General features: G+C 43.7%; 1 protein-coding gene, 1 long non-coding RNA gene and 1 other non-coding gene across 4 annotated transcripts; 2 read left to right on the forward strand and 1 right to left on the reverse strand.

The window, feature by feature from the left end:
* The first annotated feature begins 502 nt into the window (after positions 1-502).
* On the forward strand, positions 503-574 carry Trnaa-cgc. The gene has a single exon. It is a non-coding gene; the product is annotated as a tRNA-Ala (tRNA).
* Positions 575-1,027: 453 nt separating this feature from the next.
* On the forward strand, positions 1,028-4,574 carry LOC121436968. 2 transcript variants are annotated; one of them, XR_005972887.1, is made up of 4 exons: positions 1,028-1,087; positions 1,240-1,338; positions 4,155-4,261; positions 4,512-4,574. It is a non-coding gene; the product is annotated as an uncharacterized LOC121436968 (long non-coding RNA). The 2 variants fall into 2 exon arrangements; XR_005972886.1 differs by lacking the exon at positions 1,240-1,338.
* Positions 4,575-10,393: 5,819 nt separating this feature from the next.
* LOC121436975 (DENN domain-containing protein 2A-like) lies at positions 10,394-14,900 on the reverse strand. Its single transcript, XM_041636878.1, is given in 4 exon segments — positions 10,394-13,157; positions 13,159-13,772; positions 13,775-14,361; positions 14,363-14,900. Coding segments are annotated over 4 exon segments (3,234 nt in total). The 5' UTR covers positions 14,743-14,900; the 3' UTR covers positions 10,394-11,504.
* Between the last annotated feature and the right edge of the window lie 3,816 nt (positions 14,901-18,716).

Below are 18,716 nucleotides of genomic sequence, written 5' to 3' on the forward strand. Positions count from 1 at the left end.
AAATGAGCAGCCTGACCAAGATTATAAAAACTGCCTTTCAAGCCCGGAAACTAAGGCGTCTTTTAAAAGAGAAAGGAGGTATGCTAGAGAGGGTTTCAGGAAGCTACCCATACTCTCAAATATGACCGCATATCAGCAACATATTATTATTAATTCCCCATGATACTGGCATGTTGAACCACCTGCAGGTAAAGTTGAAGTAAAATTGATGGGACTGAGTAATTCAAAGTATCATTCATTGTTAGCTTACCATGCTTCAAAGAATATAAGGTTTGTTCTTATAATTGTTGTTGTTATTATTTTTATTGTTATTATTTTTCCTTTGATTGAAAATAGATTGTTTTCTCATGCAACAAATGTCCCAAGAATCCTATCAAAGCACTAAACTCAACCTGGAATCCAGTATGCTCAAAGGACCTGATGCAGACCCTTGCAGAGACTCTGAACGTTGGCTCGGTTCCTCTGACTTCACAAGGGCTTTGATGAAACTGTTACCAGGTGTGGGGATGTAGCTCAGAGGTAGAGCACATGTTTCGCATATATGAGGCCCCGGGTTCGAGCCCCGGCATCTCCAAGACAATACTTTTAACCTTTGATTTTCTTTTTTCAGGATGTTTCTGTGCAAGGTGTCCCAGAATTTAAAGTCCCGTGATGAGGTTATATATGCATAGCTAATTATTGGATAAAATTGCTCATTTGTCACCGTGACAGCAATGTTCATCTTTGTGACGACATTTCCATAGATACCACCATGGTCTGGTGAGTACAATGTGGTCGGGCTTTTAGGGATATGCTTTGTTCACAGAGCGGAAAAAAAAGAAAAGCTCTGCATTCGTAGTGGGGACAGTTTCTCTAATGGGTATGCTTTCTTGGGTGAAAACAAGGGTGAAGAGTTCTTCCTTTGAGAGGAAGTAAGGGAGGGCTGGGCGGAGCCATTCCTGGTTACTAAGGGGGAGGCAGCATTACGGTTGTCATAGAAACCGGGGTCATTATGGCGACTCTTTTCAAATGGCGACCGGACGATGTCCTGGAAAGGAGCATTCAGTTCCTGGTGTTTGGACTGAGTTGAGCTTATGGATTCCCGGAGGTGAGCACCAGAATCTTTCTGAGGGTTGGGAGGCAGATGCGGGGATTCCAGACCCAAGTAGGACCACTCCTACCTCGTGCTTGCAGCCTGTGTTTCTCCGGAAGGAGAGAGACTTGGGACCATTCTGCCTCCTCCTGTGCTGTTCTGTACAGGGCTGTGCTGGAGCCATTGTCCAGGAGGGGAGTTGTCGGAGAGTGAGCAGGAGGGAAATGAGGCCAAATGAGCACTCTGTGATCCCGACTTCCCACTCTGTGCGTGAGATTGCTCGCTGACATTTGAGGTTTTCCGTATGTTTCATAGAAATGTTAGAAATGTTTTATCAGATATATGTATTTCTAACTTTTCTCCTAGCCTCAGACTTATCATCTCAATTCTCATCCATGTCTTTGGAAGAGCAGGAGATTTTAAATTGTAAGATCCCACCTTCTCTAGTTCTTCAATTACGGTTTTTATTCGGTGTCTTGTCTGCGAAATCTTTGCCTGGCACTCAGTGACAGGGATTTTCTTCTTGTGTTCTGTTTGACATTTATAGGCTGATTTTTATATTTTTACATCTGTAATTTATTTTGAATGGTCTTCACATATGATACGATGTAGGTCCTAGTTTATATTTGTGGGTTTGGATATACACTTGCCTCAGTATTGCTTCCTGAAAGGCCATCTTTATGCATCAAATTGCCTTGTTTATTTGTGAAACATCAGTTCTCCAATTATCCAATCATGGTACATATGCCAGTAATCCCAGTGCCTGGGAGGCTGCAGCAGGAGTATGGTCAGTTCTTCTCAGCACACACTACACGCACTACACACAAGCTTGATGCCAGCATCAGACACAGGAAAAATGTTGACTCGATATAGGCAGTGGTCTGTAAATGTGTGGATGTGAGCGTGGAATGTTGGTTTTGGACTTTTTCTTGCCAACTTTGATTCAAAAGCATGCTGGTCCAATTACTGTAGGTTCAAACAGAGGTCTCCTATCAGGCAATGCTGTTCTCTAACATTTGTCTGTTTCTAAGGTTTACACAAGCTATATATTTAGTCTACAATGTTTAGAATTATCCACTCAATTTTTATATTTATTTATTTATTTATTTATATTTTTTTGGTTTTTCGAGACAGGGTTTCTCTGTGGTTTTGGAGCCTGTCCTGGAACTAGCTCTTGTAGACCAGGCTGGTCTCGAACTCACAGAGATCCGCCTGCCTCTGCCTCCCGAGTGCTGGGATTAAAGGCTTGCGCCACCACCGCCCGGCTTCCACTCAATTTTTTTTTTTTTTGGTTTTTCGAGAATTTTTAAAAAGAGTAAGTGCTATTTTATTGTTAGTGCATCGAATCTGTAGCTCAGTTTTGAATCAACAGACATCTTACTAATAATGTATTGTTTGAGCCGTGAACATAGTTGTCCTTCATTAAGACAGGTTGTCTCCAATTCAGCAATGTTTGGAAATCTCTCGGCCTATCAGCACTATGGATCTATCTGTCGCGATAATGCACAAATATTTGTACTTTTTGATTCATCTATAACTGCTATTATTTTTTAAACAAATAGATACGTATTGTTTTTTCTGTGAACAAATTATTAAATCTTCTGTAAACTGTCAGGAAACAAGTGTCAATGAAACTTACAAAGGATATATTTTGTTGAAAGCATGGATTATCCCATGATGAAAACGTTATTTGATGTGTAATGCAGTTTGTCGCTATTTTCTTTTCGGCATTTACAGGTTATTATTGACAGTCTGAAACAAATGAGAGAAATGTCCCAGAGACAAGTCCATGGCCATCGTCACAGGAATCTCATTTAGACCACATAATTTAGGAGCTCTCACCATCCTGTGTGTGGTCAGAGACGAATCTGTTGTAACGTGATTGTACCCCTTGAGCTCTCAGTAAACACCAGGGAGCTAGGAGAGTGAGAATGAGAGGTGTCGTGTGTGTGTGTGTCGTGTGTGTGTGTGTGTGTGTGTGTGTGTGTGTGTGTGTGTTTGTACAGGAATTCCTTGGCAGAGGCTGGTCTGCAAAGCCTGATTGATTGACTCTTAGACCTGCAGTGATATGGAGATGGTGGAAGTCGCAGTCCCAGGGCCTAATTACAATTTCCTTTGTGTTCTCTTGAGCCCATGAGTAGCCAATCCTTGGGCCCCCTGTGTTGGACTTACCTAATACCTTGTCACTAACAGATGACGTTGGACCTGACATTTAAAATATCAGAATATGTCTCCTTAACAAAGCTCTAAGTTTCTGCGAGTCAAAGTACTGTGTGTCATCACATAGCAGCTAGTAGCTGAGGTTTCTCTGCTTTACCATAATAGTCTACTTAATATTATCTCCAATGCACTGAAGGAGAGTCTACAGTTTCTTCATTCTGTGATTATAAAAACTTCATGAAACTGTTTCCACATTGTGACATGTAATTTGTACTAACATAAACCTGTCTCACTCATGTTTACTCACATATATTTGACTCCAGAATGAACTCTCTTCTTCCTTCGAGGTGAGAGCTGTGTGTTTACATTGACATTTGTTAGTGTGTGTTGTGTATATACTCATGCTTGTGCAGATATGTCCCTGGATATATATGTGTGAATGTTAGTTAATCACTTACTGCTGTGATAGGTTATTTGTTATAATTCTCCTGGTCCTCTTCAATGATGACCTGGTGTGTAGTACACTGCTTACTTATCTCCATAGTTCTTTACTCATGTGCTGACTTTTATCAGTATGGCTCAACACCCATTTTCCTAAACTGTTTTCCTCTCTATTGCCGTTCTCTATTTCCATGCTCCATTTGTCCCAGTATTGGCTAGAGGAATCCTTTTAAGATGGCATCAATGAATATCACAAATTCACCTTAAGCTTAGGAGCTCACAGCCCTGCTTCAGGGAAAGTTTGCCCCAAATTAACAGCTCTGCTCTGGTAGGGGAGTGTTACCCCAGCTAGGTTGTTACAGCTCTCCTTAGATCCTCAGAAGAGTAACAACTCTGCTCTGCTAGGAGAAGCTTTTCCAGTTCTGCTCCCCTCACCTCTGCCTTGCTTCAGTTGAAGTCATTGCTTCTCTGTTCTTCTTAGGCAAAGAAGGTCTCACCCAAGCCTCATTTAAGAGATTCACTGGGAGGGAAGAGTCCAGGAGGTGGCTGACCCTGCAAGAGTGGGAAAGGCAGCTCCCAACTGAACAGGTACAGGGTGGTTTCATGCTCAGTGATTAGCTTGTTTTCCTGCTCTGGGATTGGTTCCTTTTATGCTGAGAGATTGGTTAGTTTGTTTCGCTGAATTGGTAAGTGGAAGAGTGTGTTTCTGTGGCTTTGGTTTCAGGGGCAAAGTGTGTTTATTTCACTGGCCTTTTTAAAACGTTGGGCTCTGGTTTCAGGGCCAGTGAATTGATTCTAGTCTCAGGGTCAGTGTATGTTTCTTTTGCTCTGGTTTCAGGATCAGGGTGTGCTGCTTTGGACAGAAAGGGGTGTTGTTTCCCCTAGAAACAGATATGCAGTCCATTGTGGGCCAGCAAGTGAGTGCTGAGAACCCAGCCCAGGTCTTCTGTAAGAGCAGCAAGTCCTGTTAACCATGGGGCAATCTCTGAAGTCCAAGTCACCAAATATAAAACGTAATTTGTATTTTTCCACTTTTCCCCATAATGACAATAGACATCTTCTTATACTCAGGTAGGTATAAGTTTCATTATTATTTACCAATCCATAAAGTTTCTTTATGTTACTTAGGTTCTCATACCCAACCACTGCCCAACTCTGTCTGCAGAAAAATACAACAATCTGATATTATAGACAAATTTATATATGCTGGAATGTATTAGGATAAAACCAGAGTTTAGAGACATCTGGCCTTCATTCATCTTGAATATATGTTTAAATTTATCTCTTTTGTTGCCCATGATAATTGTTCATTCTTAATATGAAATAGTGTAGCAATGTATAGCTACACGGCAAGTTTTATAATTTAGTTTATTTCATGTGTATATATGCTTGCCTACATATAGGTATGAAGAGCTCATGCATGCCTGTTGCTCATGGAAGCCAAGAGTGGACATTGAATCCCTTGGCACTGGAGTTAACAGTTGAAAACTGCCGTGCTGGTTTTGGGAAATGAGTCTTTGCCTGTTGCCTGTTGCTGAGGTTGTTTTCAATTTCAGTGTCTTGTATATAAAGCTGTTGTGAACTGAAATAAATAAGTCTTTAAAAGAAAATATGTCCTCTTTCTCCAGGTTATATATTTGGGTTGTGATGGCCAGATGACAATTAACATATGAAGAAACAGAAAAAGATTTTTCCAAGTTATCCTGTTTTCCATGGCCACCAGCAGTGGGTATTTGAGAGTCATCCTCCACAAACTTGCCAGGTCTTTGTATGACAAGTCTTTATTTCTGAGTATTTTATATGGGTGTCGAGAGTCCCATCAGAATCACCTGTCTCTCTTCCCTAAGTGTTAAGCATGTTGCTGCTGTATGTTTCTCTTAGTGGAGCATCTATTCACCCTTCTGGTCAAGTTTTATTTCCTGAATTGTTTATTTTCTTAGTGTCTCCTTTAGAAGCTTTCTGTATTCTGGATACAAGAAGACTGTCATCTGATATACAATTTCCCACATTCATTTTCCCAGGTAAGAAAAATATGTTTCTATCATATATTTGGAAGAATAGACATTTTCTCACTTTATGGAATTCTTAACACTCCTGTTCTTCATTTAATGAATGGGGGTTTGCCGTATCTAAGAAGTTTGTTTGTAATTCATGAACCTGAACATCCAATTGTATTCTGCTACAAGATTCATGTTTAGGTTGTAATTTGGACTTCTTTTAGGTTTATTTTCCCTATTTACTGAGGGTCTGCCTGTATGTCTGTGTGTGCCAAATACACGTTTGAGTGCAGATGCCCACTGAGACCAGAAGAGACTGTCAGTTCCCCTGGATCTGGAGTTACAGACATCTGTCACCCACCATATGGGTGCTGGAAACTGAAGTCAGGTCCTCTGCAATAGCAAAAGGCACTCTTAACTTCTGAGATGTCTCTCTAGTCCTGTGTAGATCATTTGTTCATTCTCGATTGACTTTTGTATCCTGCGATATACGTTTGTCTATATTTATATTTGTGCATGGGGAGGTCTGCTTGTCCCAAAATAAGACAGAAAGACAGGGCATTGAAGGGGATATGAGAGGGAACACACAGCCCCTCACCCTGTAATCATTTTTACATTTTTCTGACATTCAAGAAACCTCAAGCCAACTGATAGAGCCAAAATTACCTGCAGATATGATGCAACTATTCCTAAAGACATCCCAAATAATGTTTAAAAATAACAACAAATAAACTAGAGTCTGAAGATAGGGTGTCAGGAGCTGTTTCCTCCTGAAGTCATTACAAGAACCATCACCCTGGGGAGTCTGCAGAGAACCCCACACCCCTAATTGTGTTAGGAATCGTTCTATTGACAGAGCCTACCCCATACCCAAATTGGCTGTTAATGGAGAGCTATCTGTTAGTGGAACCCGCCCCACATTCCAAACTATCTAGAGAACTAGGTGTGTCAACTCCTAGTTGTGAGTTCCCCGCCTATGTGACCTGACCGAATGTAACCTCCTGGCCTAGTGACCAACGTGAACTACGTGAACCATGCGACAAGAGTCCAGGCCCCTGTGCCCCCCCCCCCAATTCCTTACCCTATATAAACTGTAAACCTGTCTCTAATAAGCACAGGCTTCGACAAATCTACCTAGCCTTCTTCCTCTTTCCCCCCATATCTTCCAGATAGTGCCTCTCCGGGACCCTGGAATAGCTGAACTGCCAGGTGGGTTACAGACCCTAGACTGAGTAACCCACCCAAAGCGGTTTACAGTGGCGCCCGAACCAGTGACTCGGAGCATGGCCAACTATTGGATGAAGATGCGCGGTCCCGGGACAACAACAAGAAGAAAAAAGAAGATTCTATGGCTGTAGAACTCAGACACATCTGCAGAATGAGGTAGGCGCAGGATCACTGTCGTCCAAAAAGATATGGGACTTTCAAAGGAAGAGAAATTCATACAGGAATTTGCGCACGCCTTTAATCCCAGCACTCGGGAGGCAGAGGCAGGCGGATCTCTGTGAGTTCGAGACCAGCCTGGTCTACAGAGCGAGTTCCAGGACAGGCTCCAAAGCCAGAGAGAAACCCTGTCTCAAAAAAAAAAAAAAAAAATCAATCAATCAGGGAGAGAGGAGTAAGAGTCAAAAAGAGAGATTTATGTGTTTGCTTTATGTGTTTGCTTGCGGACTCAAAAGAGAGTCCCTCGAGATGCGAGAAGTTAGGGTACAATCCACACAGCTATGCCTGCCAAGCAGGCTGGCTGCTAGGGCTAGAGAGCCTATGTCTTTAACCCCCTGCCATATGGAGCAAAAGCTGACAGGCAGGTTTGCTATAAAGGAATCTAGACTCAAAAAGCTGCAGCTTCATTTAGGACAGTAAATATGCTTCTTTTCCATTTTTAAAAATCTTGCTTCTTGGTCAAAAATCTTTAGTTTGTAGGTGTCTAAGTTTATATCTAAGGTAGATTAATTTCAGTACTGTGTTTCTGTAAAAAAGTTTTAAAATCAAAGATTGTAATACATTCAGAAAATTTTTAAAATTGTTTAGGCTATCCTGAGTTTTCATTTCTTTCTCATAAAGTTGAGGTTTGTTCTTTCGAGTTCCGTGAAAAGTTTTGCTATAATTTTAATGAACATTTACATTAAAATCTGTATGTGAGTTCTGTGAAAAATGTTGCTATAATTTTTTTTAATTTATTTATTTATTGTGTATACAACATTCTGCCTCCATGTATGCCCACACACTAGAAGAGGGCACCAGATCTCATTACAGATGGTTGTGAGCCACCATGTGGTTGCTGGGAATTGAACTCATGACCTCTGGGAGAGCAGCCGGTGCTCTTAACCACTGAGCCATCTCTCCAGCCCGTTGCTATAATTTTTAATGGACATTTACACTGAATCTGTAGATTGCTTTCAGTAAAATTGTCATTTTTGCTGTGTTTCTTCTGCTTTCCCAAGAAAGTAGGGGATCTCTCAAGATTTAAAATTCTCATACAAGTTTTTCCATTTGTATGGCCCGCTCTTGGGTGGGAGTCGTATTGTTTCAGCTTGAGGTTCTTTCCTGCTGACAGGTGTTGCTCCAGGCTAAACTGCTGAGACTCCAGCCTCTCACTAAATTTATCAAGGGCAGGAGTTATACTCTACCAAGTGATAATGTTTAAAAATAAAAAACATTTCTGCCTTCACACGCAGAGATTACGGGACTCAAACTTCTGTCCTGCTTGCTTAAAGTTATTCCAAGATATTTTGTGGTGTTCATGGATACTTAAAAGGATGATGTCTCATTTATCCTAGGTGTAAAAGAGGTACATTTGGGTTATTTTCAGATTCTGGCTATGATAAGTAACTCTGCTGTAAGCAAGTCTGAGCCCATGGTCTTATGGTTAAACAACTTTGTATTTAGGCCCAAAAGGGTTATTGCTAAGTTTTGAGGTAAATATTTGCCTAATTTTAAAAAAATAGACATAATGGGGGTCCCCCAGTGCTGGGGAGACTCTCACTCAGGTCTCCCCATGGCTCGCTGGAGGCCGGCCTTGCTGAGGTAGTGCACGTGGCTTTAGTTGGGGGGGTGGGGGGAGGAGTTCAGCCTCTAGTGACCTAAAGAGAAAATTTTTGAAAAGGGGCCACAGCCCAGTGGTCCAGGAGGGTCATAAATTCCAAAAATACAGTGGTGGTCGCAGGAGGACAGCTGCCTGCCTTGGGACCACTCCCAGGGTCATAATCCGCTAGTTCCTAAAACAGTACTGTGATAATTGCAGCTGGAAAACCCGTTTTTCGAGGTAAAGGTCTGGCTTTGTCTTCAGACAGTTCCTGGTACAGGGTCGCTGAACAGGCTAGTCCTGGATTTTTGATCCTTCTCTTCCTGATGAGGGAGTCTGGTTTATCCAGGTTTTTCAATACTATGTGTGATCCAAAGGTGACTGTCAGTTTGCACTTCCAGCAATGGAGTTTTTTCCCTACCCACATTTTCTTAAGCATAAATTGTTAGCAGTAATTTTTAATCTTGGTCATTTTTGCAAGGATAAAATAAAATCTCAGAGTTTTGGTTTGCATTTCTCTGAGGGCTAAAGGATGTTCTGCTTAAACATTTTTTAGGTGTCTCTCATTTTTAAGTTCGTCTGAGAGTTTTCAGATTAGGTCTGTAACAAATATTCTTATTGGATTAATTTTTAATAACTAATTTCCTGAGTTCTTCATATATTTTTGAAAGGGATTTATGGTAAGTAAAGATCTTTTCCCACTCTATAGCCTTGTTATACAAAAGTTTCTCAATTCAAGAGATCTAGTTTATGGTTTCTCACAATGTTTGTGCCACTGAGGCTGTGTTTGAGATGTGGCAAAGTGTACTTCAAAAAATTTTTTCTCTGTGAGGTTCAACATAATTTTTATATGCTGAGGCCTTTGGCTCATTTAAACTTAAGTTTTGTACATGGAGATGAATATGGATCTATTTTCATTCTTCTACATGTTGGTGTCTAATGAGGCCAGCATTATTAGTTAAAATGCTTCCTTTTTCCATTTTCCTATCTGTAAGGCAGACTTAAAACTTAAGAGGAGGATAGCTTGCAAACTTTTGGTTGGATGTCCAATGGTTAAAGCTCTAGTTATAATAGTCTTATGAGGGACCTTGAGCCAATAGATAAAATTCTTACAAAAAAAACAGTTTTCAATAGAAAGCTTAAGCAAGCTGCCTAACAGATACTCAAGCAGGTAAAATATAAATCAAAAGGTAAAGTATGCAATAATCAACAAATACAGTATATTAATTATAATTCAGCTATGGCAAGTGTGTATATTAAGTACAAACTTATTCTACAACAGTTTTATAAAAAAATGCTGTTTGTGGCTAAACCTTCCCAGTTTTGCCAGTTAAGATATTAAACTCTTAATTTAAAACAGTAGCCTGTCTGATACAAAAGGACAGGATAAAAGCTGAAAAATTGTTTGACAGAATATTGACTATGATCAGTGTTTCTTATACTAAACAATAGATTCATTGATAATTTTAAGACTGATTCCTGGACAATTGTCTTTGCTCAATTCAAAGGCAAAAACAATAATCTTTTCCCAGATCATTGCTACAATTCACACAACTGTATTTTGCTAATGTTATAGCAAAAAATCCCTTAAAGGATTTTATGCTAATTTTTAGCACATTTCCCCAAATTTATTTTTGTTTTTATGCTTATATCAAATACAAAAACATTCATAATATTATAGAATATTATACACTCACTAGGAATGTTGATAAAGATATTTGTTTATTCATTCACTTGGAGTTCTTAAGTAAAACAGTATAATAGAAAATAAGTTAGAAAAGACTGTATATTCCAAAATCCTAAAAGTGATCACTTAGGGGCAGTATAAAAATACACAGAGCATTGCTATCATGAAAGTTAACTAAACCGAGGCACTTGTGTGAGCCCCCATGCTCACATTCTCACTCAGGCTTCCCCCAACGCCTCAGCCACACCCCCTCCCACTACTCCCGCCCCACTCCAGGCCATGTGGGCTAGAAGTTACTTTCTCATACAATCCATTGGGTGTCCACAGTATTGGGGTGGTAGTCCGAGGCCAGCCTGAGACCCTTCCTGTGTACACACAGGACTCACAGACTCCCACTGTCCCACACAGGTCATCTGACTGTGACCTTGTCCAGCTCTTCCCTCTCAATAAGAGAACCAACTACAGAAGCCTGAAAGGTCTGTCAGCTATGAGGAATAGGTTCACAGCAGAGGTCTAAGTGTCACGGTTAGGCCACAGGAGATATCCATTTCAGGACCCTAAGAATATTTTATTAACAATTAACAAGTTTTCCTCTTTTTATGTGTGGTATTAGGGCAAGAACAGGTCTACGGGACTTCCTTCTAAGGGGCAAAAAACCCCAGTCAAGAACAGCGAAGCTCACGGTCTCTGCCACCAGGTGGCGTCATAGAGCAGTCCACAAGAACCTGGATGGGTGGTGGCAGCCACTCTACCTATCTCCTCCCTCCTCCTGGCTCCACAGCTGTCAACAGCTGACCCAGAAGAGATGAGGTAGGGCAGGAGGGAGTTTTCTTAGCCCTGGCAAGACAGAATGAAGACCCAAACGCCTTTCTTCTCCTTCTCTTTTAATCTCTTTTAATACCTAGATATAAAGATCCCAGAACCGACCACAGTAACAACAGCTGCATGTTGGCAGGTCCCTTCCAGGGCTGTCCTGAGCACCTGCCACGTGCCCAGCTCGCAGGCCCCGTTCTAGGAGGAGCTGGGGCTAGGGACTGCCTTCAGCCCACAGCCTCTCAGACCTCTGTTGGAAATGTGTGGTCCCAGTGGAGGAGGTCTTCCCTTGAACCAAGATGAGGGTTATTACTTGTGGAGAAACTTCATTTTATTGCCCAGACCCTTTAGGAACTTATTGACTCCGCTGTGTTCTCCGCTGGGCAAGGTTTCGAGGTATTCCTGGGCTCGGACCTCAAACAGACCTTTGGCATCCTGCCTGCGTAGTTCCCGCTCCTGGATGAAGCCACGGAAAGTCTGGGTCTCCATGAAGACCTGCAGGAAGCGGCGCAGGCTCTTGGAGGAGACAGCTTTTCTGAAGGCCTCTCGCTGCAGGCTCCTCTCCTCGTCCGAGGTCAGGAACGAGGAATAGTGGCCCACAATCTCCACGAAGAATCGGACAAAGGCTTCAGACGCCACCGCATTCAAGGGGCTGAACTCAGGGCCATGCACGCAGTCCAGTGGGCCTCCATCCTAGTCACAGGCCAGGTCATTCCTCTGCTCCAGAATGTGTTCCAGGGCTACCTGAAGCTTCCGGGGCAGAATGGAATCCTCGTCCTCCATCTGTCTGAGGAACCGATCATTGATGAGATCGACCACAAGGACCTCTTCCAGTGGCAGCTCCCTGAGCAGCGGCAGTGAGCTGGAGAGCAGCCCGATGAGGAAGGGCGTGGGTGAGCACACTATGTCAATCGTGGCGGGTGGCAGCACTGGGATGTAGGTGTGCTGCCAGCTGAAGGGGTAGATGAGCGCCACCACGGCATGGCAGCACTTGGACAGCGTGCTGAGTTTGTCCGCAATGAAGATGACCCTCCTTTCCAGGAGCAGGGAGGCAAAATCACTGATGAGGTGCCAGACGCTGAGGGAGGAGAACAGAGACTCAAAATCCACGTGCTCCAGCCGGGAGTCCAGGGGCCAACACAGCTCAATCACAACAGTCCCCGAGCTTGGCAGGAAGTTCTTGACAACGATGATTTTGCCCAGGACTGGGAAAGGGGCTTCCATGATGCTCCTCATGAGGGGCTGCACCAGAGCAGGGGAAATGCCTCTTCTCTTTTCCACCTCATCCAAGAACTTTGAAAAGAGGCTGAAACATCCCAGATGGCTCACAATGCAATAAACTTCAGGAAGCCTCTTCCCTTTGCCTCCAGGCAGCAATCTTTGGCAATAACCGAACCTTCTGCTCCCGTCTTCTCCAGTTAAGACAAATGAGAATGTTTCACTGGTAAACTCCTGGATGGAAGCCCAGTCCTTGGCGTCAGGAAAGCAGAACTGGGGCATTGCCTTCAGCTGGTCCTCAGCCTCCCTTATGAACTTGAATGACTTTTCTAACTTCAGAGGAAACTGCTGGGTGAGTTCTGGCACATAGGCAGCCCCTGCCTGCTTCTTGTGCAAAGACACGACCACAAAGTACTCGAAGAGTTGCCTCTACTGGTACTCGCTGAGATCCCGGTCAAGCGTGGAGTAGCGAGGGGCCTGCTTCAGGCGGGACTTCACATTGACCAGGCGCTGGCTGTGGGCTTTCAGCTTCTCCTCGGTGTCGCTGTCAGACTCGCTGTTCTTGTCTGTCACTTTTCCTGAGTTGCTCTCCGTGGACTGGGATAGCCTCTTCACCCGTTTCTTTCCTCTCCGGGCCTCATAAAAGGCATTGATCCGCAATACCAGCCTGGGGATCTTTTTCTTCTTCCTGCCATTCTGTAGGTCTCCGAGGTTAAAGAAAGTGTCATCCGGGTTGCTAGCTGTTTAGGGGGGGGCTGGCTCTCACTGGGGACCCAGCTCCCTCCCGACTCAGCTTCTGGGTGTCCAGCAGTTTGAAGTTTCTTCTCTCTGAATTTTGCCTGAAAAATGCAGACTTGGACAAGGATTGCTTGGTGAAAGTGTCCGGGATGGAAGAGGTGGGAGATCCAGGGAAAGTCAAGACACACTTCTTGCCCAGGCAGCGGCCATGTAGCTCGATGTCCTCATACGGATTTTCCTTCATAGGTGGATCTAGAATGTCTTCGTAGACGTTCTCCGATAAAGTGCATGTGAGTCCCAGCTTGGTCTGTGCGTACCAGTCCACCCTGCTGCTCTCAGAGGAGGACTGCAGTAGGTCTTCAAACTCATAGGACTTCCTGTGGTCAGCACTGGGTCTCTGCTTCCCAGTCCACAGTCTTCTATTCACGGAAGTAGGAGGCGGGGAGGAGGGTAGCGGTGGGGGAGGGGGAGGTAAAGTGGGCAGGGGAGGCAGGTTTCTCTTCTCTTTCCTGAAGCCAATGCCTGAGCTCCCAGGACTGCTGTCCTTGTCCCCTTCTCCTGCATGTTTGAACGTTCTGCGGGGCTTGGGAAGGGGGTTGATGAAAGGCTTCGGGGACACTGCCTGGAGCCCGGGTATACACTCTCCTGGCCTTTACACTTCTCTGAAGCCTCAGCCCCTGGCTCCTTGTCCTCCAAGGGGTGGGCCCTGCGGCCAGCTGCAAAAGCACCCCCACTTCCAGGACTCTCGGGAATGTGCTGGTCCTCTTCTGCTTTGTCAGGCAGACAGTGTGGGGAATAACAAGTCCCCAGCAACTGGGGGTTCAAACCAGCAGAGCCATCTTTCAAGGCCTTCTCCAGTCTCCTGACCTGTTTGAGCGCGGAGAGGTGGTCACTCTGAAAACGCAAGTCACTGGGCTTCAGCTCGACACCTCGGCGCTGGCTGGGCTCCGGCTGCCCATCACTCTGCCTCAGGCCTGGCCACCGGTCTGTGTCCTGACACGTGGTCTTTGCTGTCCTTCTGCTGTCATTTTCCAAGCTCTCTGTTTCAAGCCTCAACCCATTCTTTGTTCTGGTGACCTCGCTGCCTCTCCGCTCTACCCCGCAGGGTGGCAAGTAGTTCTCTTGGCCCTCCGTTGGCCTGGCAGGCTCAGGAGTAGGTGGCTCCTTCTTGCCTTCCCACTTGGATATCTTGTCCTTTATGCTGAGGGGCTCGGTCTCGGGTGGATGGCCCAGGCTTCTGGACGCTGCCAGGCTGCTTCTTCGAGGGCCTGCTGGCCTCTTTAGCACCGAGGTCTGCAGCCGGGCCATTGATGATCATACTGGAGCCGAGCATGTCCACTCTTGCCTCCAGCATGAGGTTGTGGGGGTTCCTTGGGGAGCTCCTTCCCAAGGGCAGTGCTGGATTAGACTCTCGAGAAGGAACAGATCTCCCAAGTGGCCGCCTTCCAAGAACTTCCCCAGCCTTTGAACCCTCTGCCTTGATCCTCCCCGCAGGCGGGTTCCTGGGCGCATATTGCTGATGCCCATGGCGGCGGCAGGGGGGGGGGCCTGGGGGGCCAAGGCCTGCTGCCCTCAGCGCCTTGGTCCACATGGCCTCCCCCGCTGCCACTAGCTCCTTGGGTCCCTTGCGGGCGTGCCTTTTATGCTAAATTTTACAAATGGCTCTTCCAATGGAAGAACTGCATATAGGGCTAATAAAAAAAATTGTGGAGCATAACAAGGGTCCTTCAAAGCAAATCATAAAAGTTGTAAGCAGATCCTGATGCAAACGGATCTGACATGATAACACCAAGCTGACCTTTGCTAGGGCAAGGTGGAAAAAGCCCTTACAATGCATTATGAAAAAACCCGACCTATATATATTTGGGGTCGATGATATGTTTATGCTTTTTTCACAGAAAGAAAATAAAATCTGGACCTGGATGATGTTGAGGCTGCAGACGCCCCACAGAGGTCTTCCAGAGGCAACTGAGGAGAGGTCCTTGGTCTGGCCTTTCCTGCCCCCAAGGAGAGGAGTGCCTGATAACAGAACCTGCTGCTCCACTCTGCAGGGTGTCATACTGCCTCTAGAGAGTCAGGGAGACCCGGCTGAGATAAGTGCCAGGATATGCTCCAGATAGCTGAATCCAGCTCACCTCACTCAGAAATCCCACCTGCCCTGGAGCACAAATGCTAAACTGCTTCTGCAGCTTGAATTCTGGTTTGCTTTGGAGCTAAGGTGCAGACTAAACAATTGTTTTAATCTTTGGGACACAAAACTCATTTTAATTTAAAATATTAACCCTTCTTCACTAAAGAAGGGTGAAGATTGGGGTTCCTGTCACTGTTGCTCAGAGACTGGAACTGGGTGCTGGAAACTGAAGTCAGGTCCTCTGCAATAGCAAAAGGCACTCTTAACTTCTGAGATGTCTCCCTAGTCCTGTGTAGATCATTTGTTCACTCTAGATTGACTTTTGTATCCTGCGATATACGTTTGTCTATATTCATATTTGTGCATGGGGAGGTCTGTTTGTCCCAAAATAAGACAGAAAGACAGGGCATTGAAGGGGATATGAGAGGGAACACACAGCCCCTCACCCTGTAATCATTTTTACATTTTTTTTTGACATTCAAGAAACCTCAACTCAACTGATAGAGCCAAAATTACCTGCAGATATGATGCAGTTATTCATAAAGACATCCCAAATAATGTTTAAAAATAACAACAAATAAACTAGAGTCTGAAGATAGGGTTCATTCTTTTATATCACTGGATGTCTTCCAGAGGATTCAGGGTTGATACCCAACACCTACCCGATGGTTCGCAACTGTCTGTAACTCCAGTTCCGAGAGATCTCATAAAGTCTGGTACCCTCTGTGGGCTTTAGGTACTCACGTGGTGCACAGACTTCCCTGTGGAAAAGCATTCAAAAGCAGAAAATAAAAAACACAGTTATGCTTACTTAGGGGCAGAGTACTTATAGCCTTGAGATGGATGATGATAGCACTACATTCTCTCGCCTAAGTCACATAATCACCTTACAATTTAATTTACTGAAAGAAATTTTAAAAGGAATAAGCACATTTAAAAGCATTGCTTTTTATTTTCATTTTTTACTTTTTAATAAGCTATTGAATATTTTTTCCTAATGGAAAAATAGAACCCATTTAAAGAGTAAAAATATTCTTATAGTTAATTTAAAAACCTGAATATAGGCTTTAATGTAATTTAATCTTGAAATTTTTTGAATTACATTCTTTCAGCAATGTAACTTTAGAGCCATAAAAATCCTCCCATTTCTCCCTCTCCCACTGTACCTCCCTCCCTGCCCACCTCACATACCCTTTGCAATGACACCTAATCTCAAGTCTCTCTCCAGTCCACTCTCAGGCCATCATGCAGGAGCCATCCTTATTCTATGTGAGCTTCTATCCACAGGATTAATAAGCTCACAACCTTTGCTTCATCCTGGCTGTTTCTGAAATTCTTTACTGCATTCTAGATTCATCTTTACCAGGGTCAAGGTCATCAAAGGGACAGGGTTATCCTCAGGCTGCTGGTCACTGTGCTGGGCTGTACCTCCCTACCACCACCAAGAGTCCCAGAAAACCTCGTGAAGAGCATATGTTTTGTTCACTGAAGTGTCTTTGTGTCTTTGCTAAAGGTGTCCCCTACACATGTGTGACTCTTCTGTCCCCTTCATATTCTTTTCTGTCTTATTGTCATTTCCAATCAGGCACACTGTCTACATTTCTCTATGTTTATAAGGAGTCTGGAAATCATGTGTTCATCCTCCAAGTTTGTTCCTTTATAAGGTTGTTTCAAGCTGGGGTTTTTCATATTCACTGTGAGTTTCAGATTAAGCCCATTAGTTTATGAAAAGTCTGTTAGAGTTCTGTTGGTATTGCACTGGATCTATAGGACTGTATGAGGAGAACAGACACCTGTATCTTCCATTGCATGAAGGTGATTGTAGCGTGAGTTCTAATTGGTCTTAATAATAAAATCTGGAGTCAGATATTAAGTGGTTGGAGCTATAAGATCAGAACAGCAGAGCAGCCAGACACTAGTTCTTTCCTCGACAAAATCCTCAGACCAAATGGAGCATCCTGTCTCTACAAGACCTCAGACTGACTGCCTGGATCTCCTATCTCCTCCCACCTTATATTCCTCTCTTTTCCCAGCCACATTCCTTTCATTCTCCATCTCCCTCGTGCTGGGATTAAAGGTGTGTGACACCAAAGCACTTTGATGAAAGATGTGAGTCACCACTGCCTGACTCTGTTTCTCTTTTAGACTGGATCAATCTAATGTAGCCCAGGATGGCCTTGAACTCACAGAGTTCTGTTTCTTAAGTGTTGGGAAAGGTGAGTTCCAACACTGCCTGTCTTCTGTGGCTAACTAGTGGCTATCTGCACACACTGATTCTCAGGCAAGCTTTATTGTCATGGAAGAAACAAAATATCGCCACAGTCGATGAATCTATACATCTTTACTCTCAGCAATGAGTTGTCCCATTCAGTGTCTAGGCACTACAGAGAAGTGGGCAGAGTTTTCCTAATTATTTCATATTTCCTGATGCTATCTCCAGTGACAGGGATTTTAAATTACAGCTTCCACACATTCATTTCACTGTGGTCAGCTGTCTGTGTTAAATTTAGACAGAGTTATTGATGAATCTTTTAGGTTAAAATATTTAATTACATTCTCTATGATGAAAATGTCTTTGATGCTAACATATATTTGCTGTGTTTAAAATTCAGTACTTTGAAGTTGCAAGTGAATTATGAGAACAGAAACAAATGTCCAACACCCAGTTTGGGGGAAAATTTCTAAGGCAGCCACAGGTCAAAGGTTTGCCCCAATGGCATCTTTGGAATCATAGAGATAGTCCTTTACCTCCCAGCTAGCTCCATCAGGGAGGTGCTGAGATCACGGTGGAGAGAAAGAAGGGGATACATGTGAAGAGTTAGGTATGTATGTGTAACTCCAGAAAGGTTTGTATTATGAAGAATACTTAGGTAATTATTTTCAAAATATCTAATATTATTTTCCCCAACACAAAAAGGAAAAGGTTAGTACTCGTGTGTTTTCCCTCTTGTTTTCCCATCCAGTCATGCAGATTTTAGCAGTGTTGCTGTGGACTTGTACAGAGGGGGTGTTTTATGTATGGTTCTTTCCATGTTTATTATAACCATGACGCCTGCTAAGTGTTGCTCTGATACCTACTTCCCTGTGCAGTTACTAGTATACAAGCATTGCTTGTCTTTGAGTAAAGTTTCCCTTTTATCTTTTGTTTATTAATGGATTTACTCATGCGTTTGTGTCTACTAAGAAGCACCCATTTCTTAAAGGAGTACTCCTTTGTCATCATTATATACTGTGATGCTTAAATTATCCCATAACATGCCCGTGGGAGTACATTCAAGTGGACCTGCTCTTCATTTGTTATCTGTCTAGAATTCTGGATTATCTGACCACCCCTGGGAAGAAAGCCAAAAGCAAATGCTTCTTGTCAGTGATACTTTGTGTCCTCTGTCTATCAATGTCAGGTCTCTTCTATGAGAAGAACAGCAGACCTGCAG

This window comes from Microtus oregoni, unplaced genomic scaffold, assembly GCF_018167655.1.
Source record: "Microtus oregoni isolate MIOR12 unplaced genomic scaffold, Mior012 000050F_013, whole genome shotgun sequence".
NCBI lineage: Eukaryota > Metazoa > Chordata > Mammalia > Rodentia > Cricetidae > Microtus > Microtus oregoni.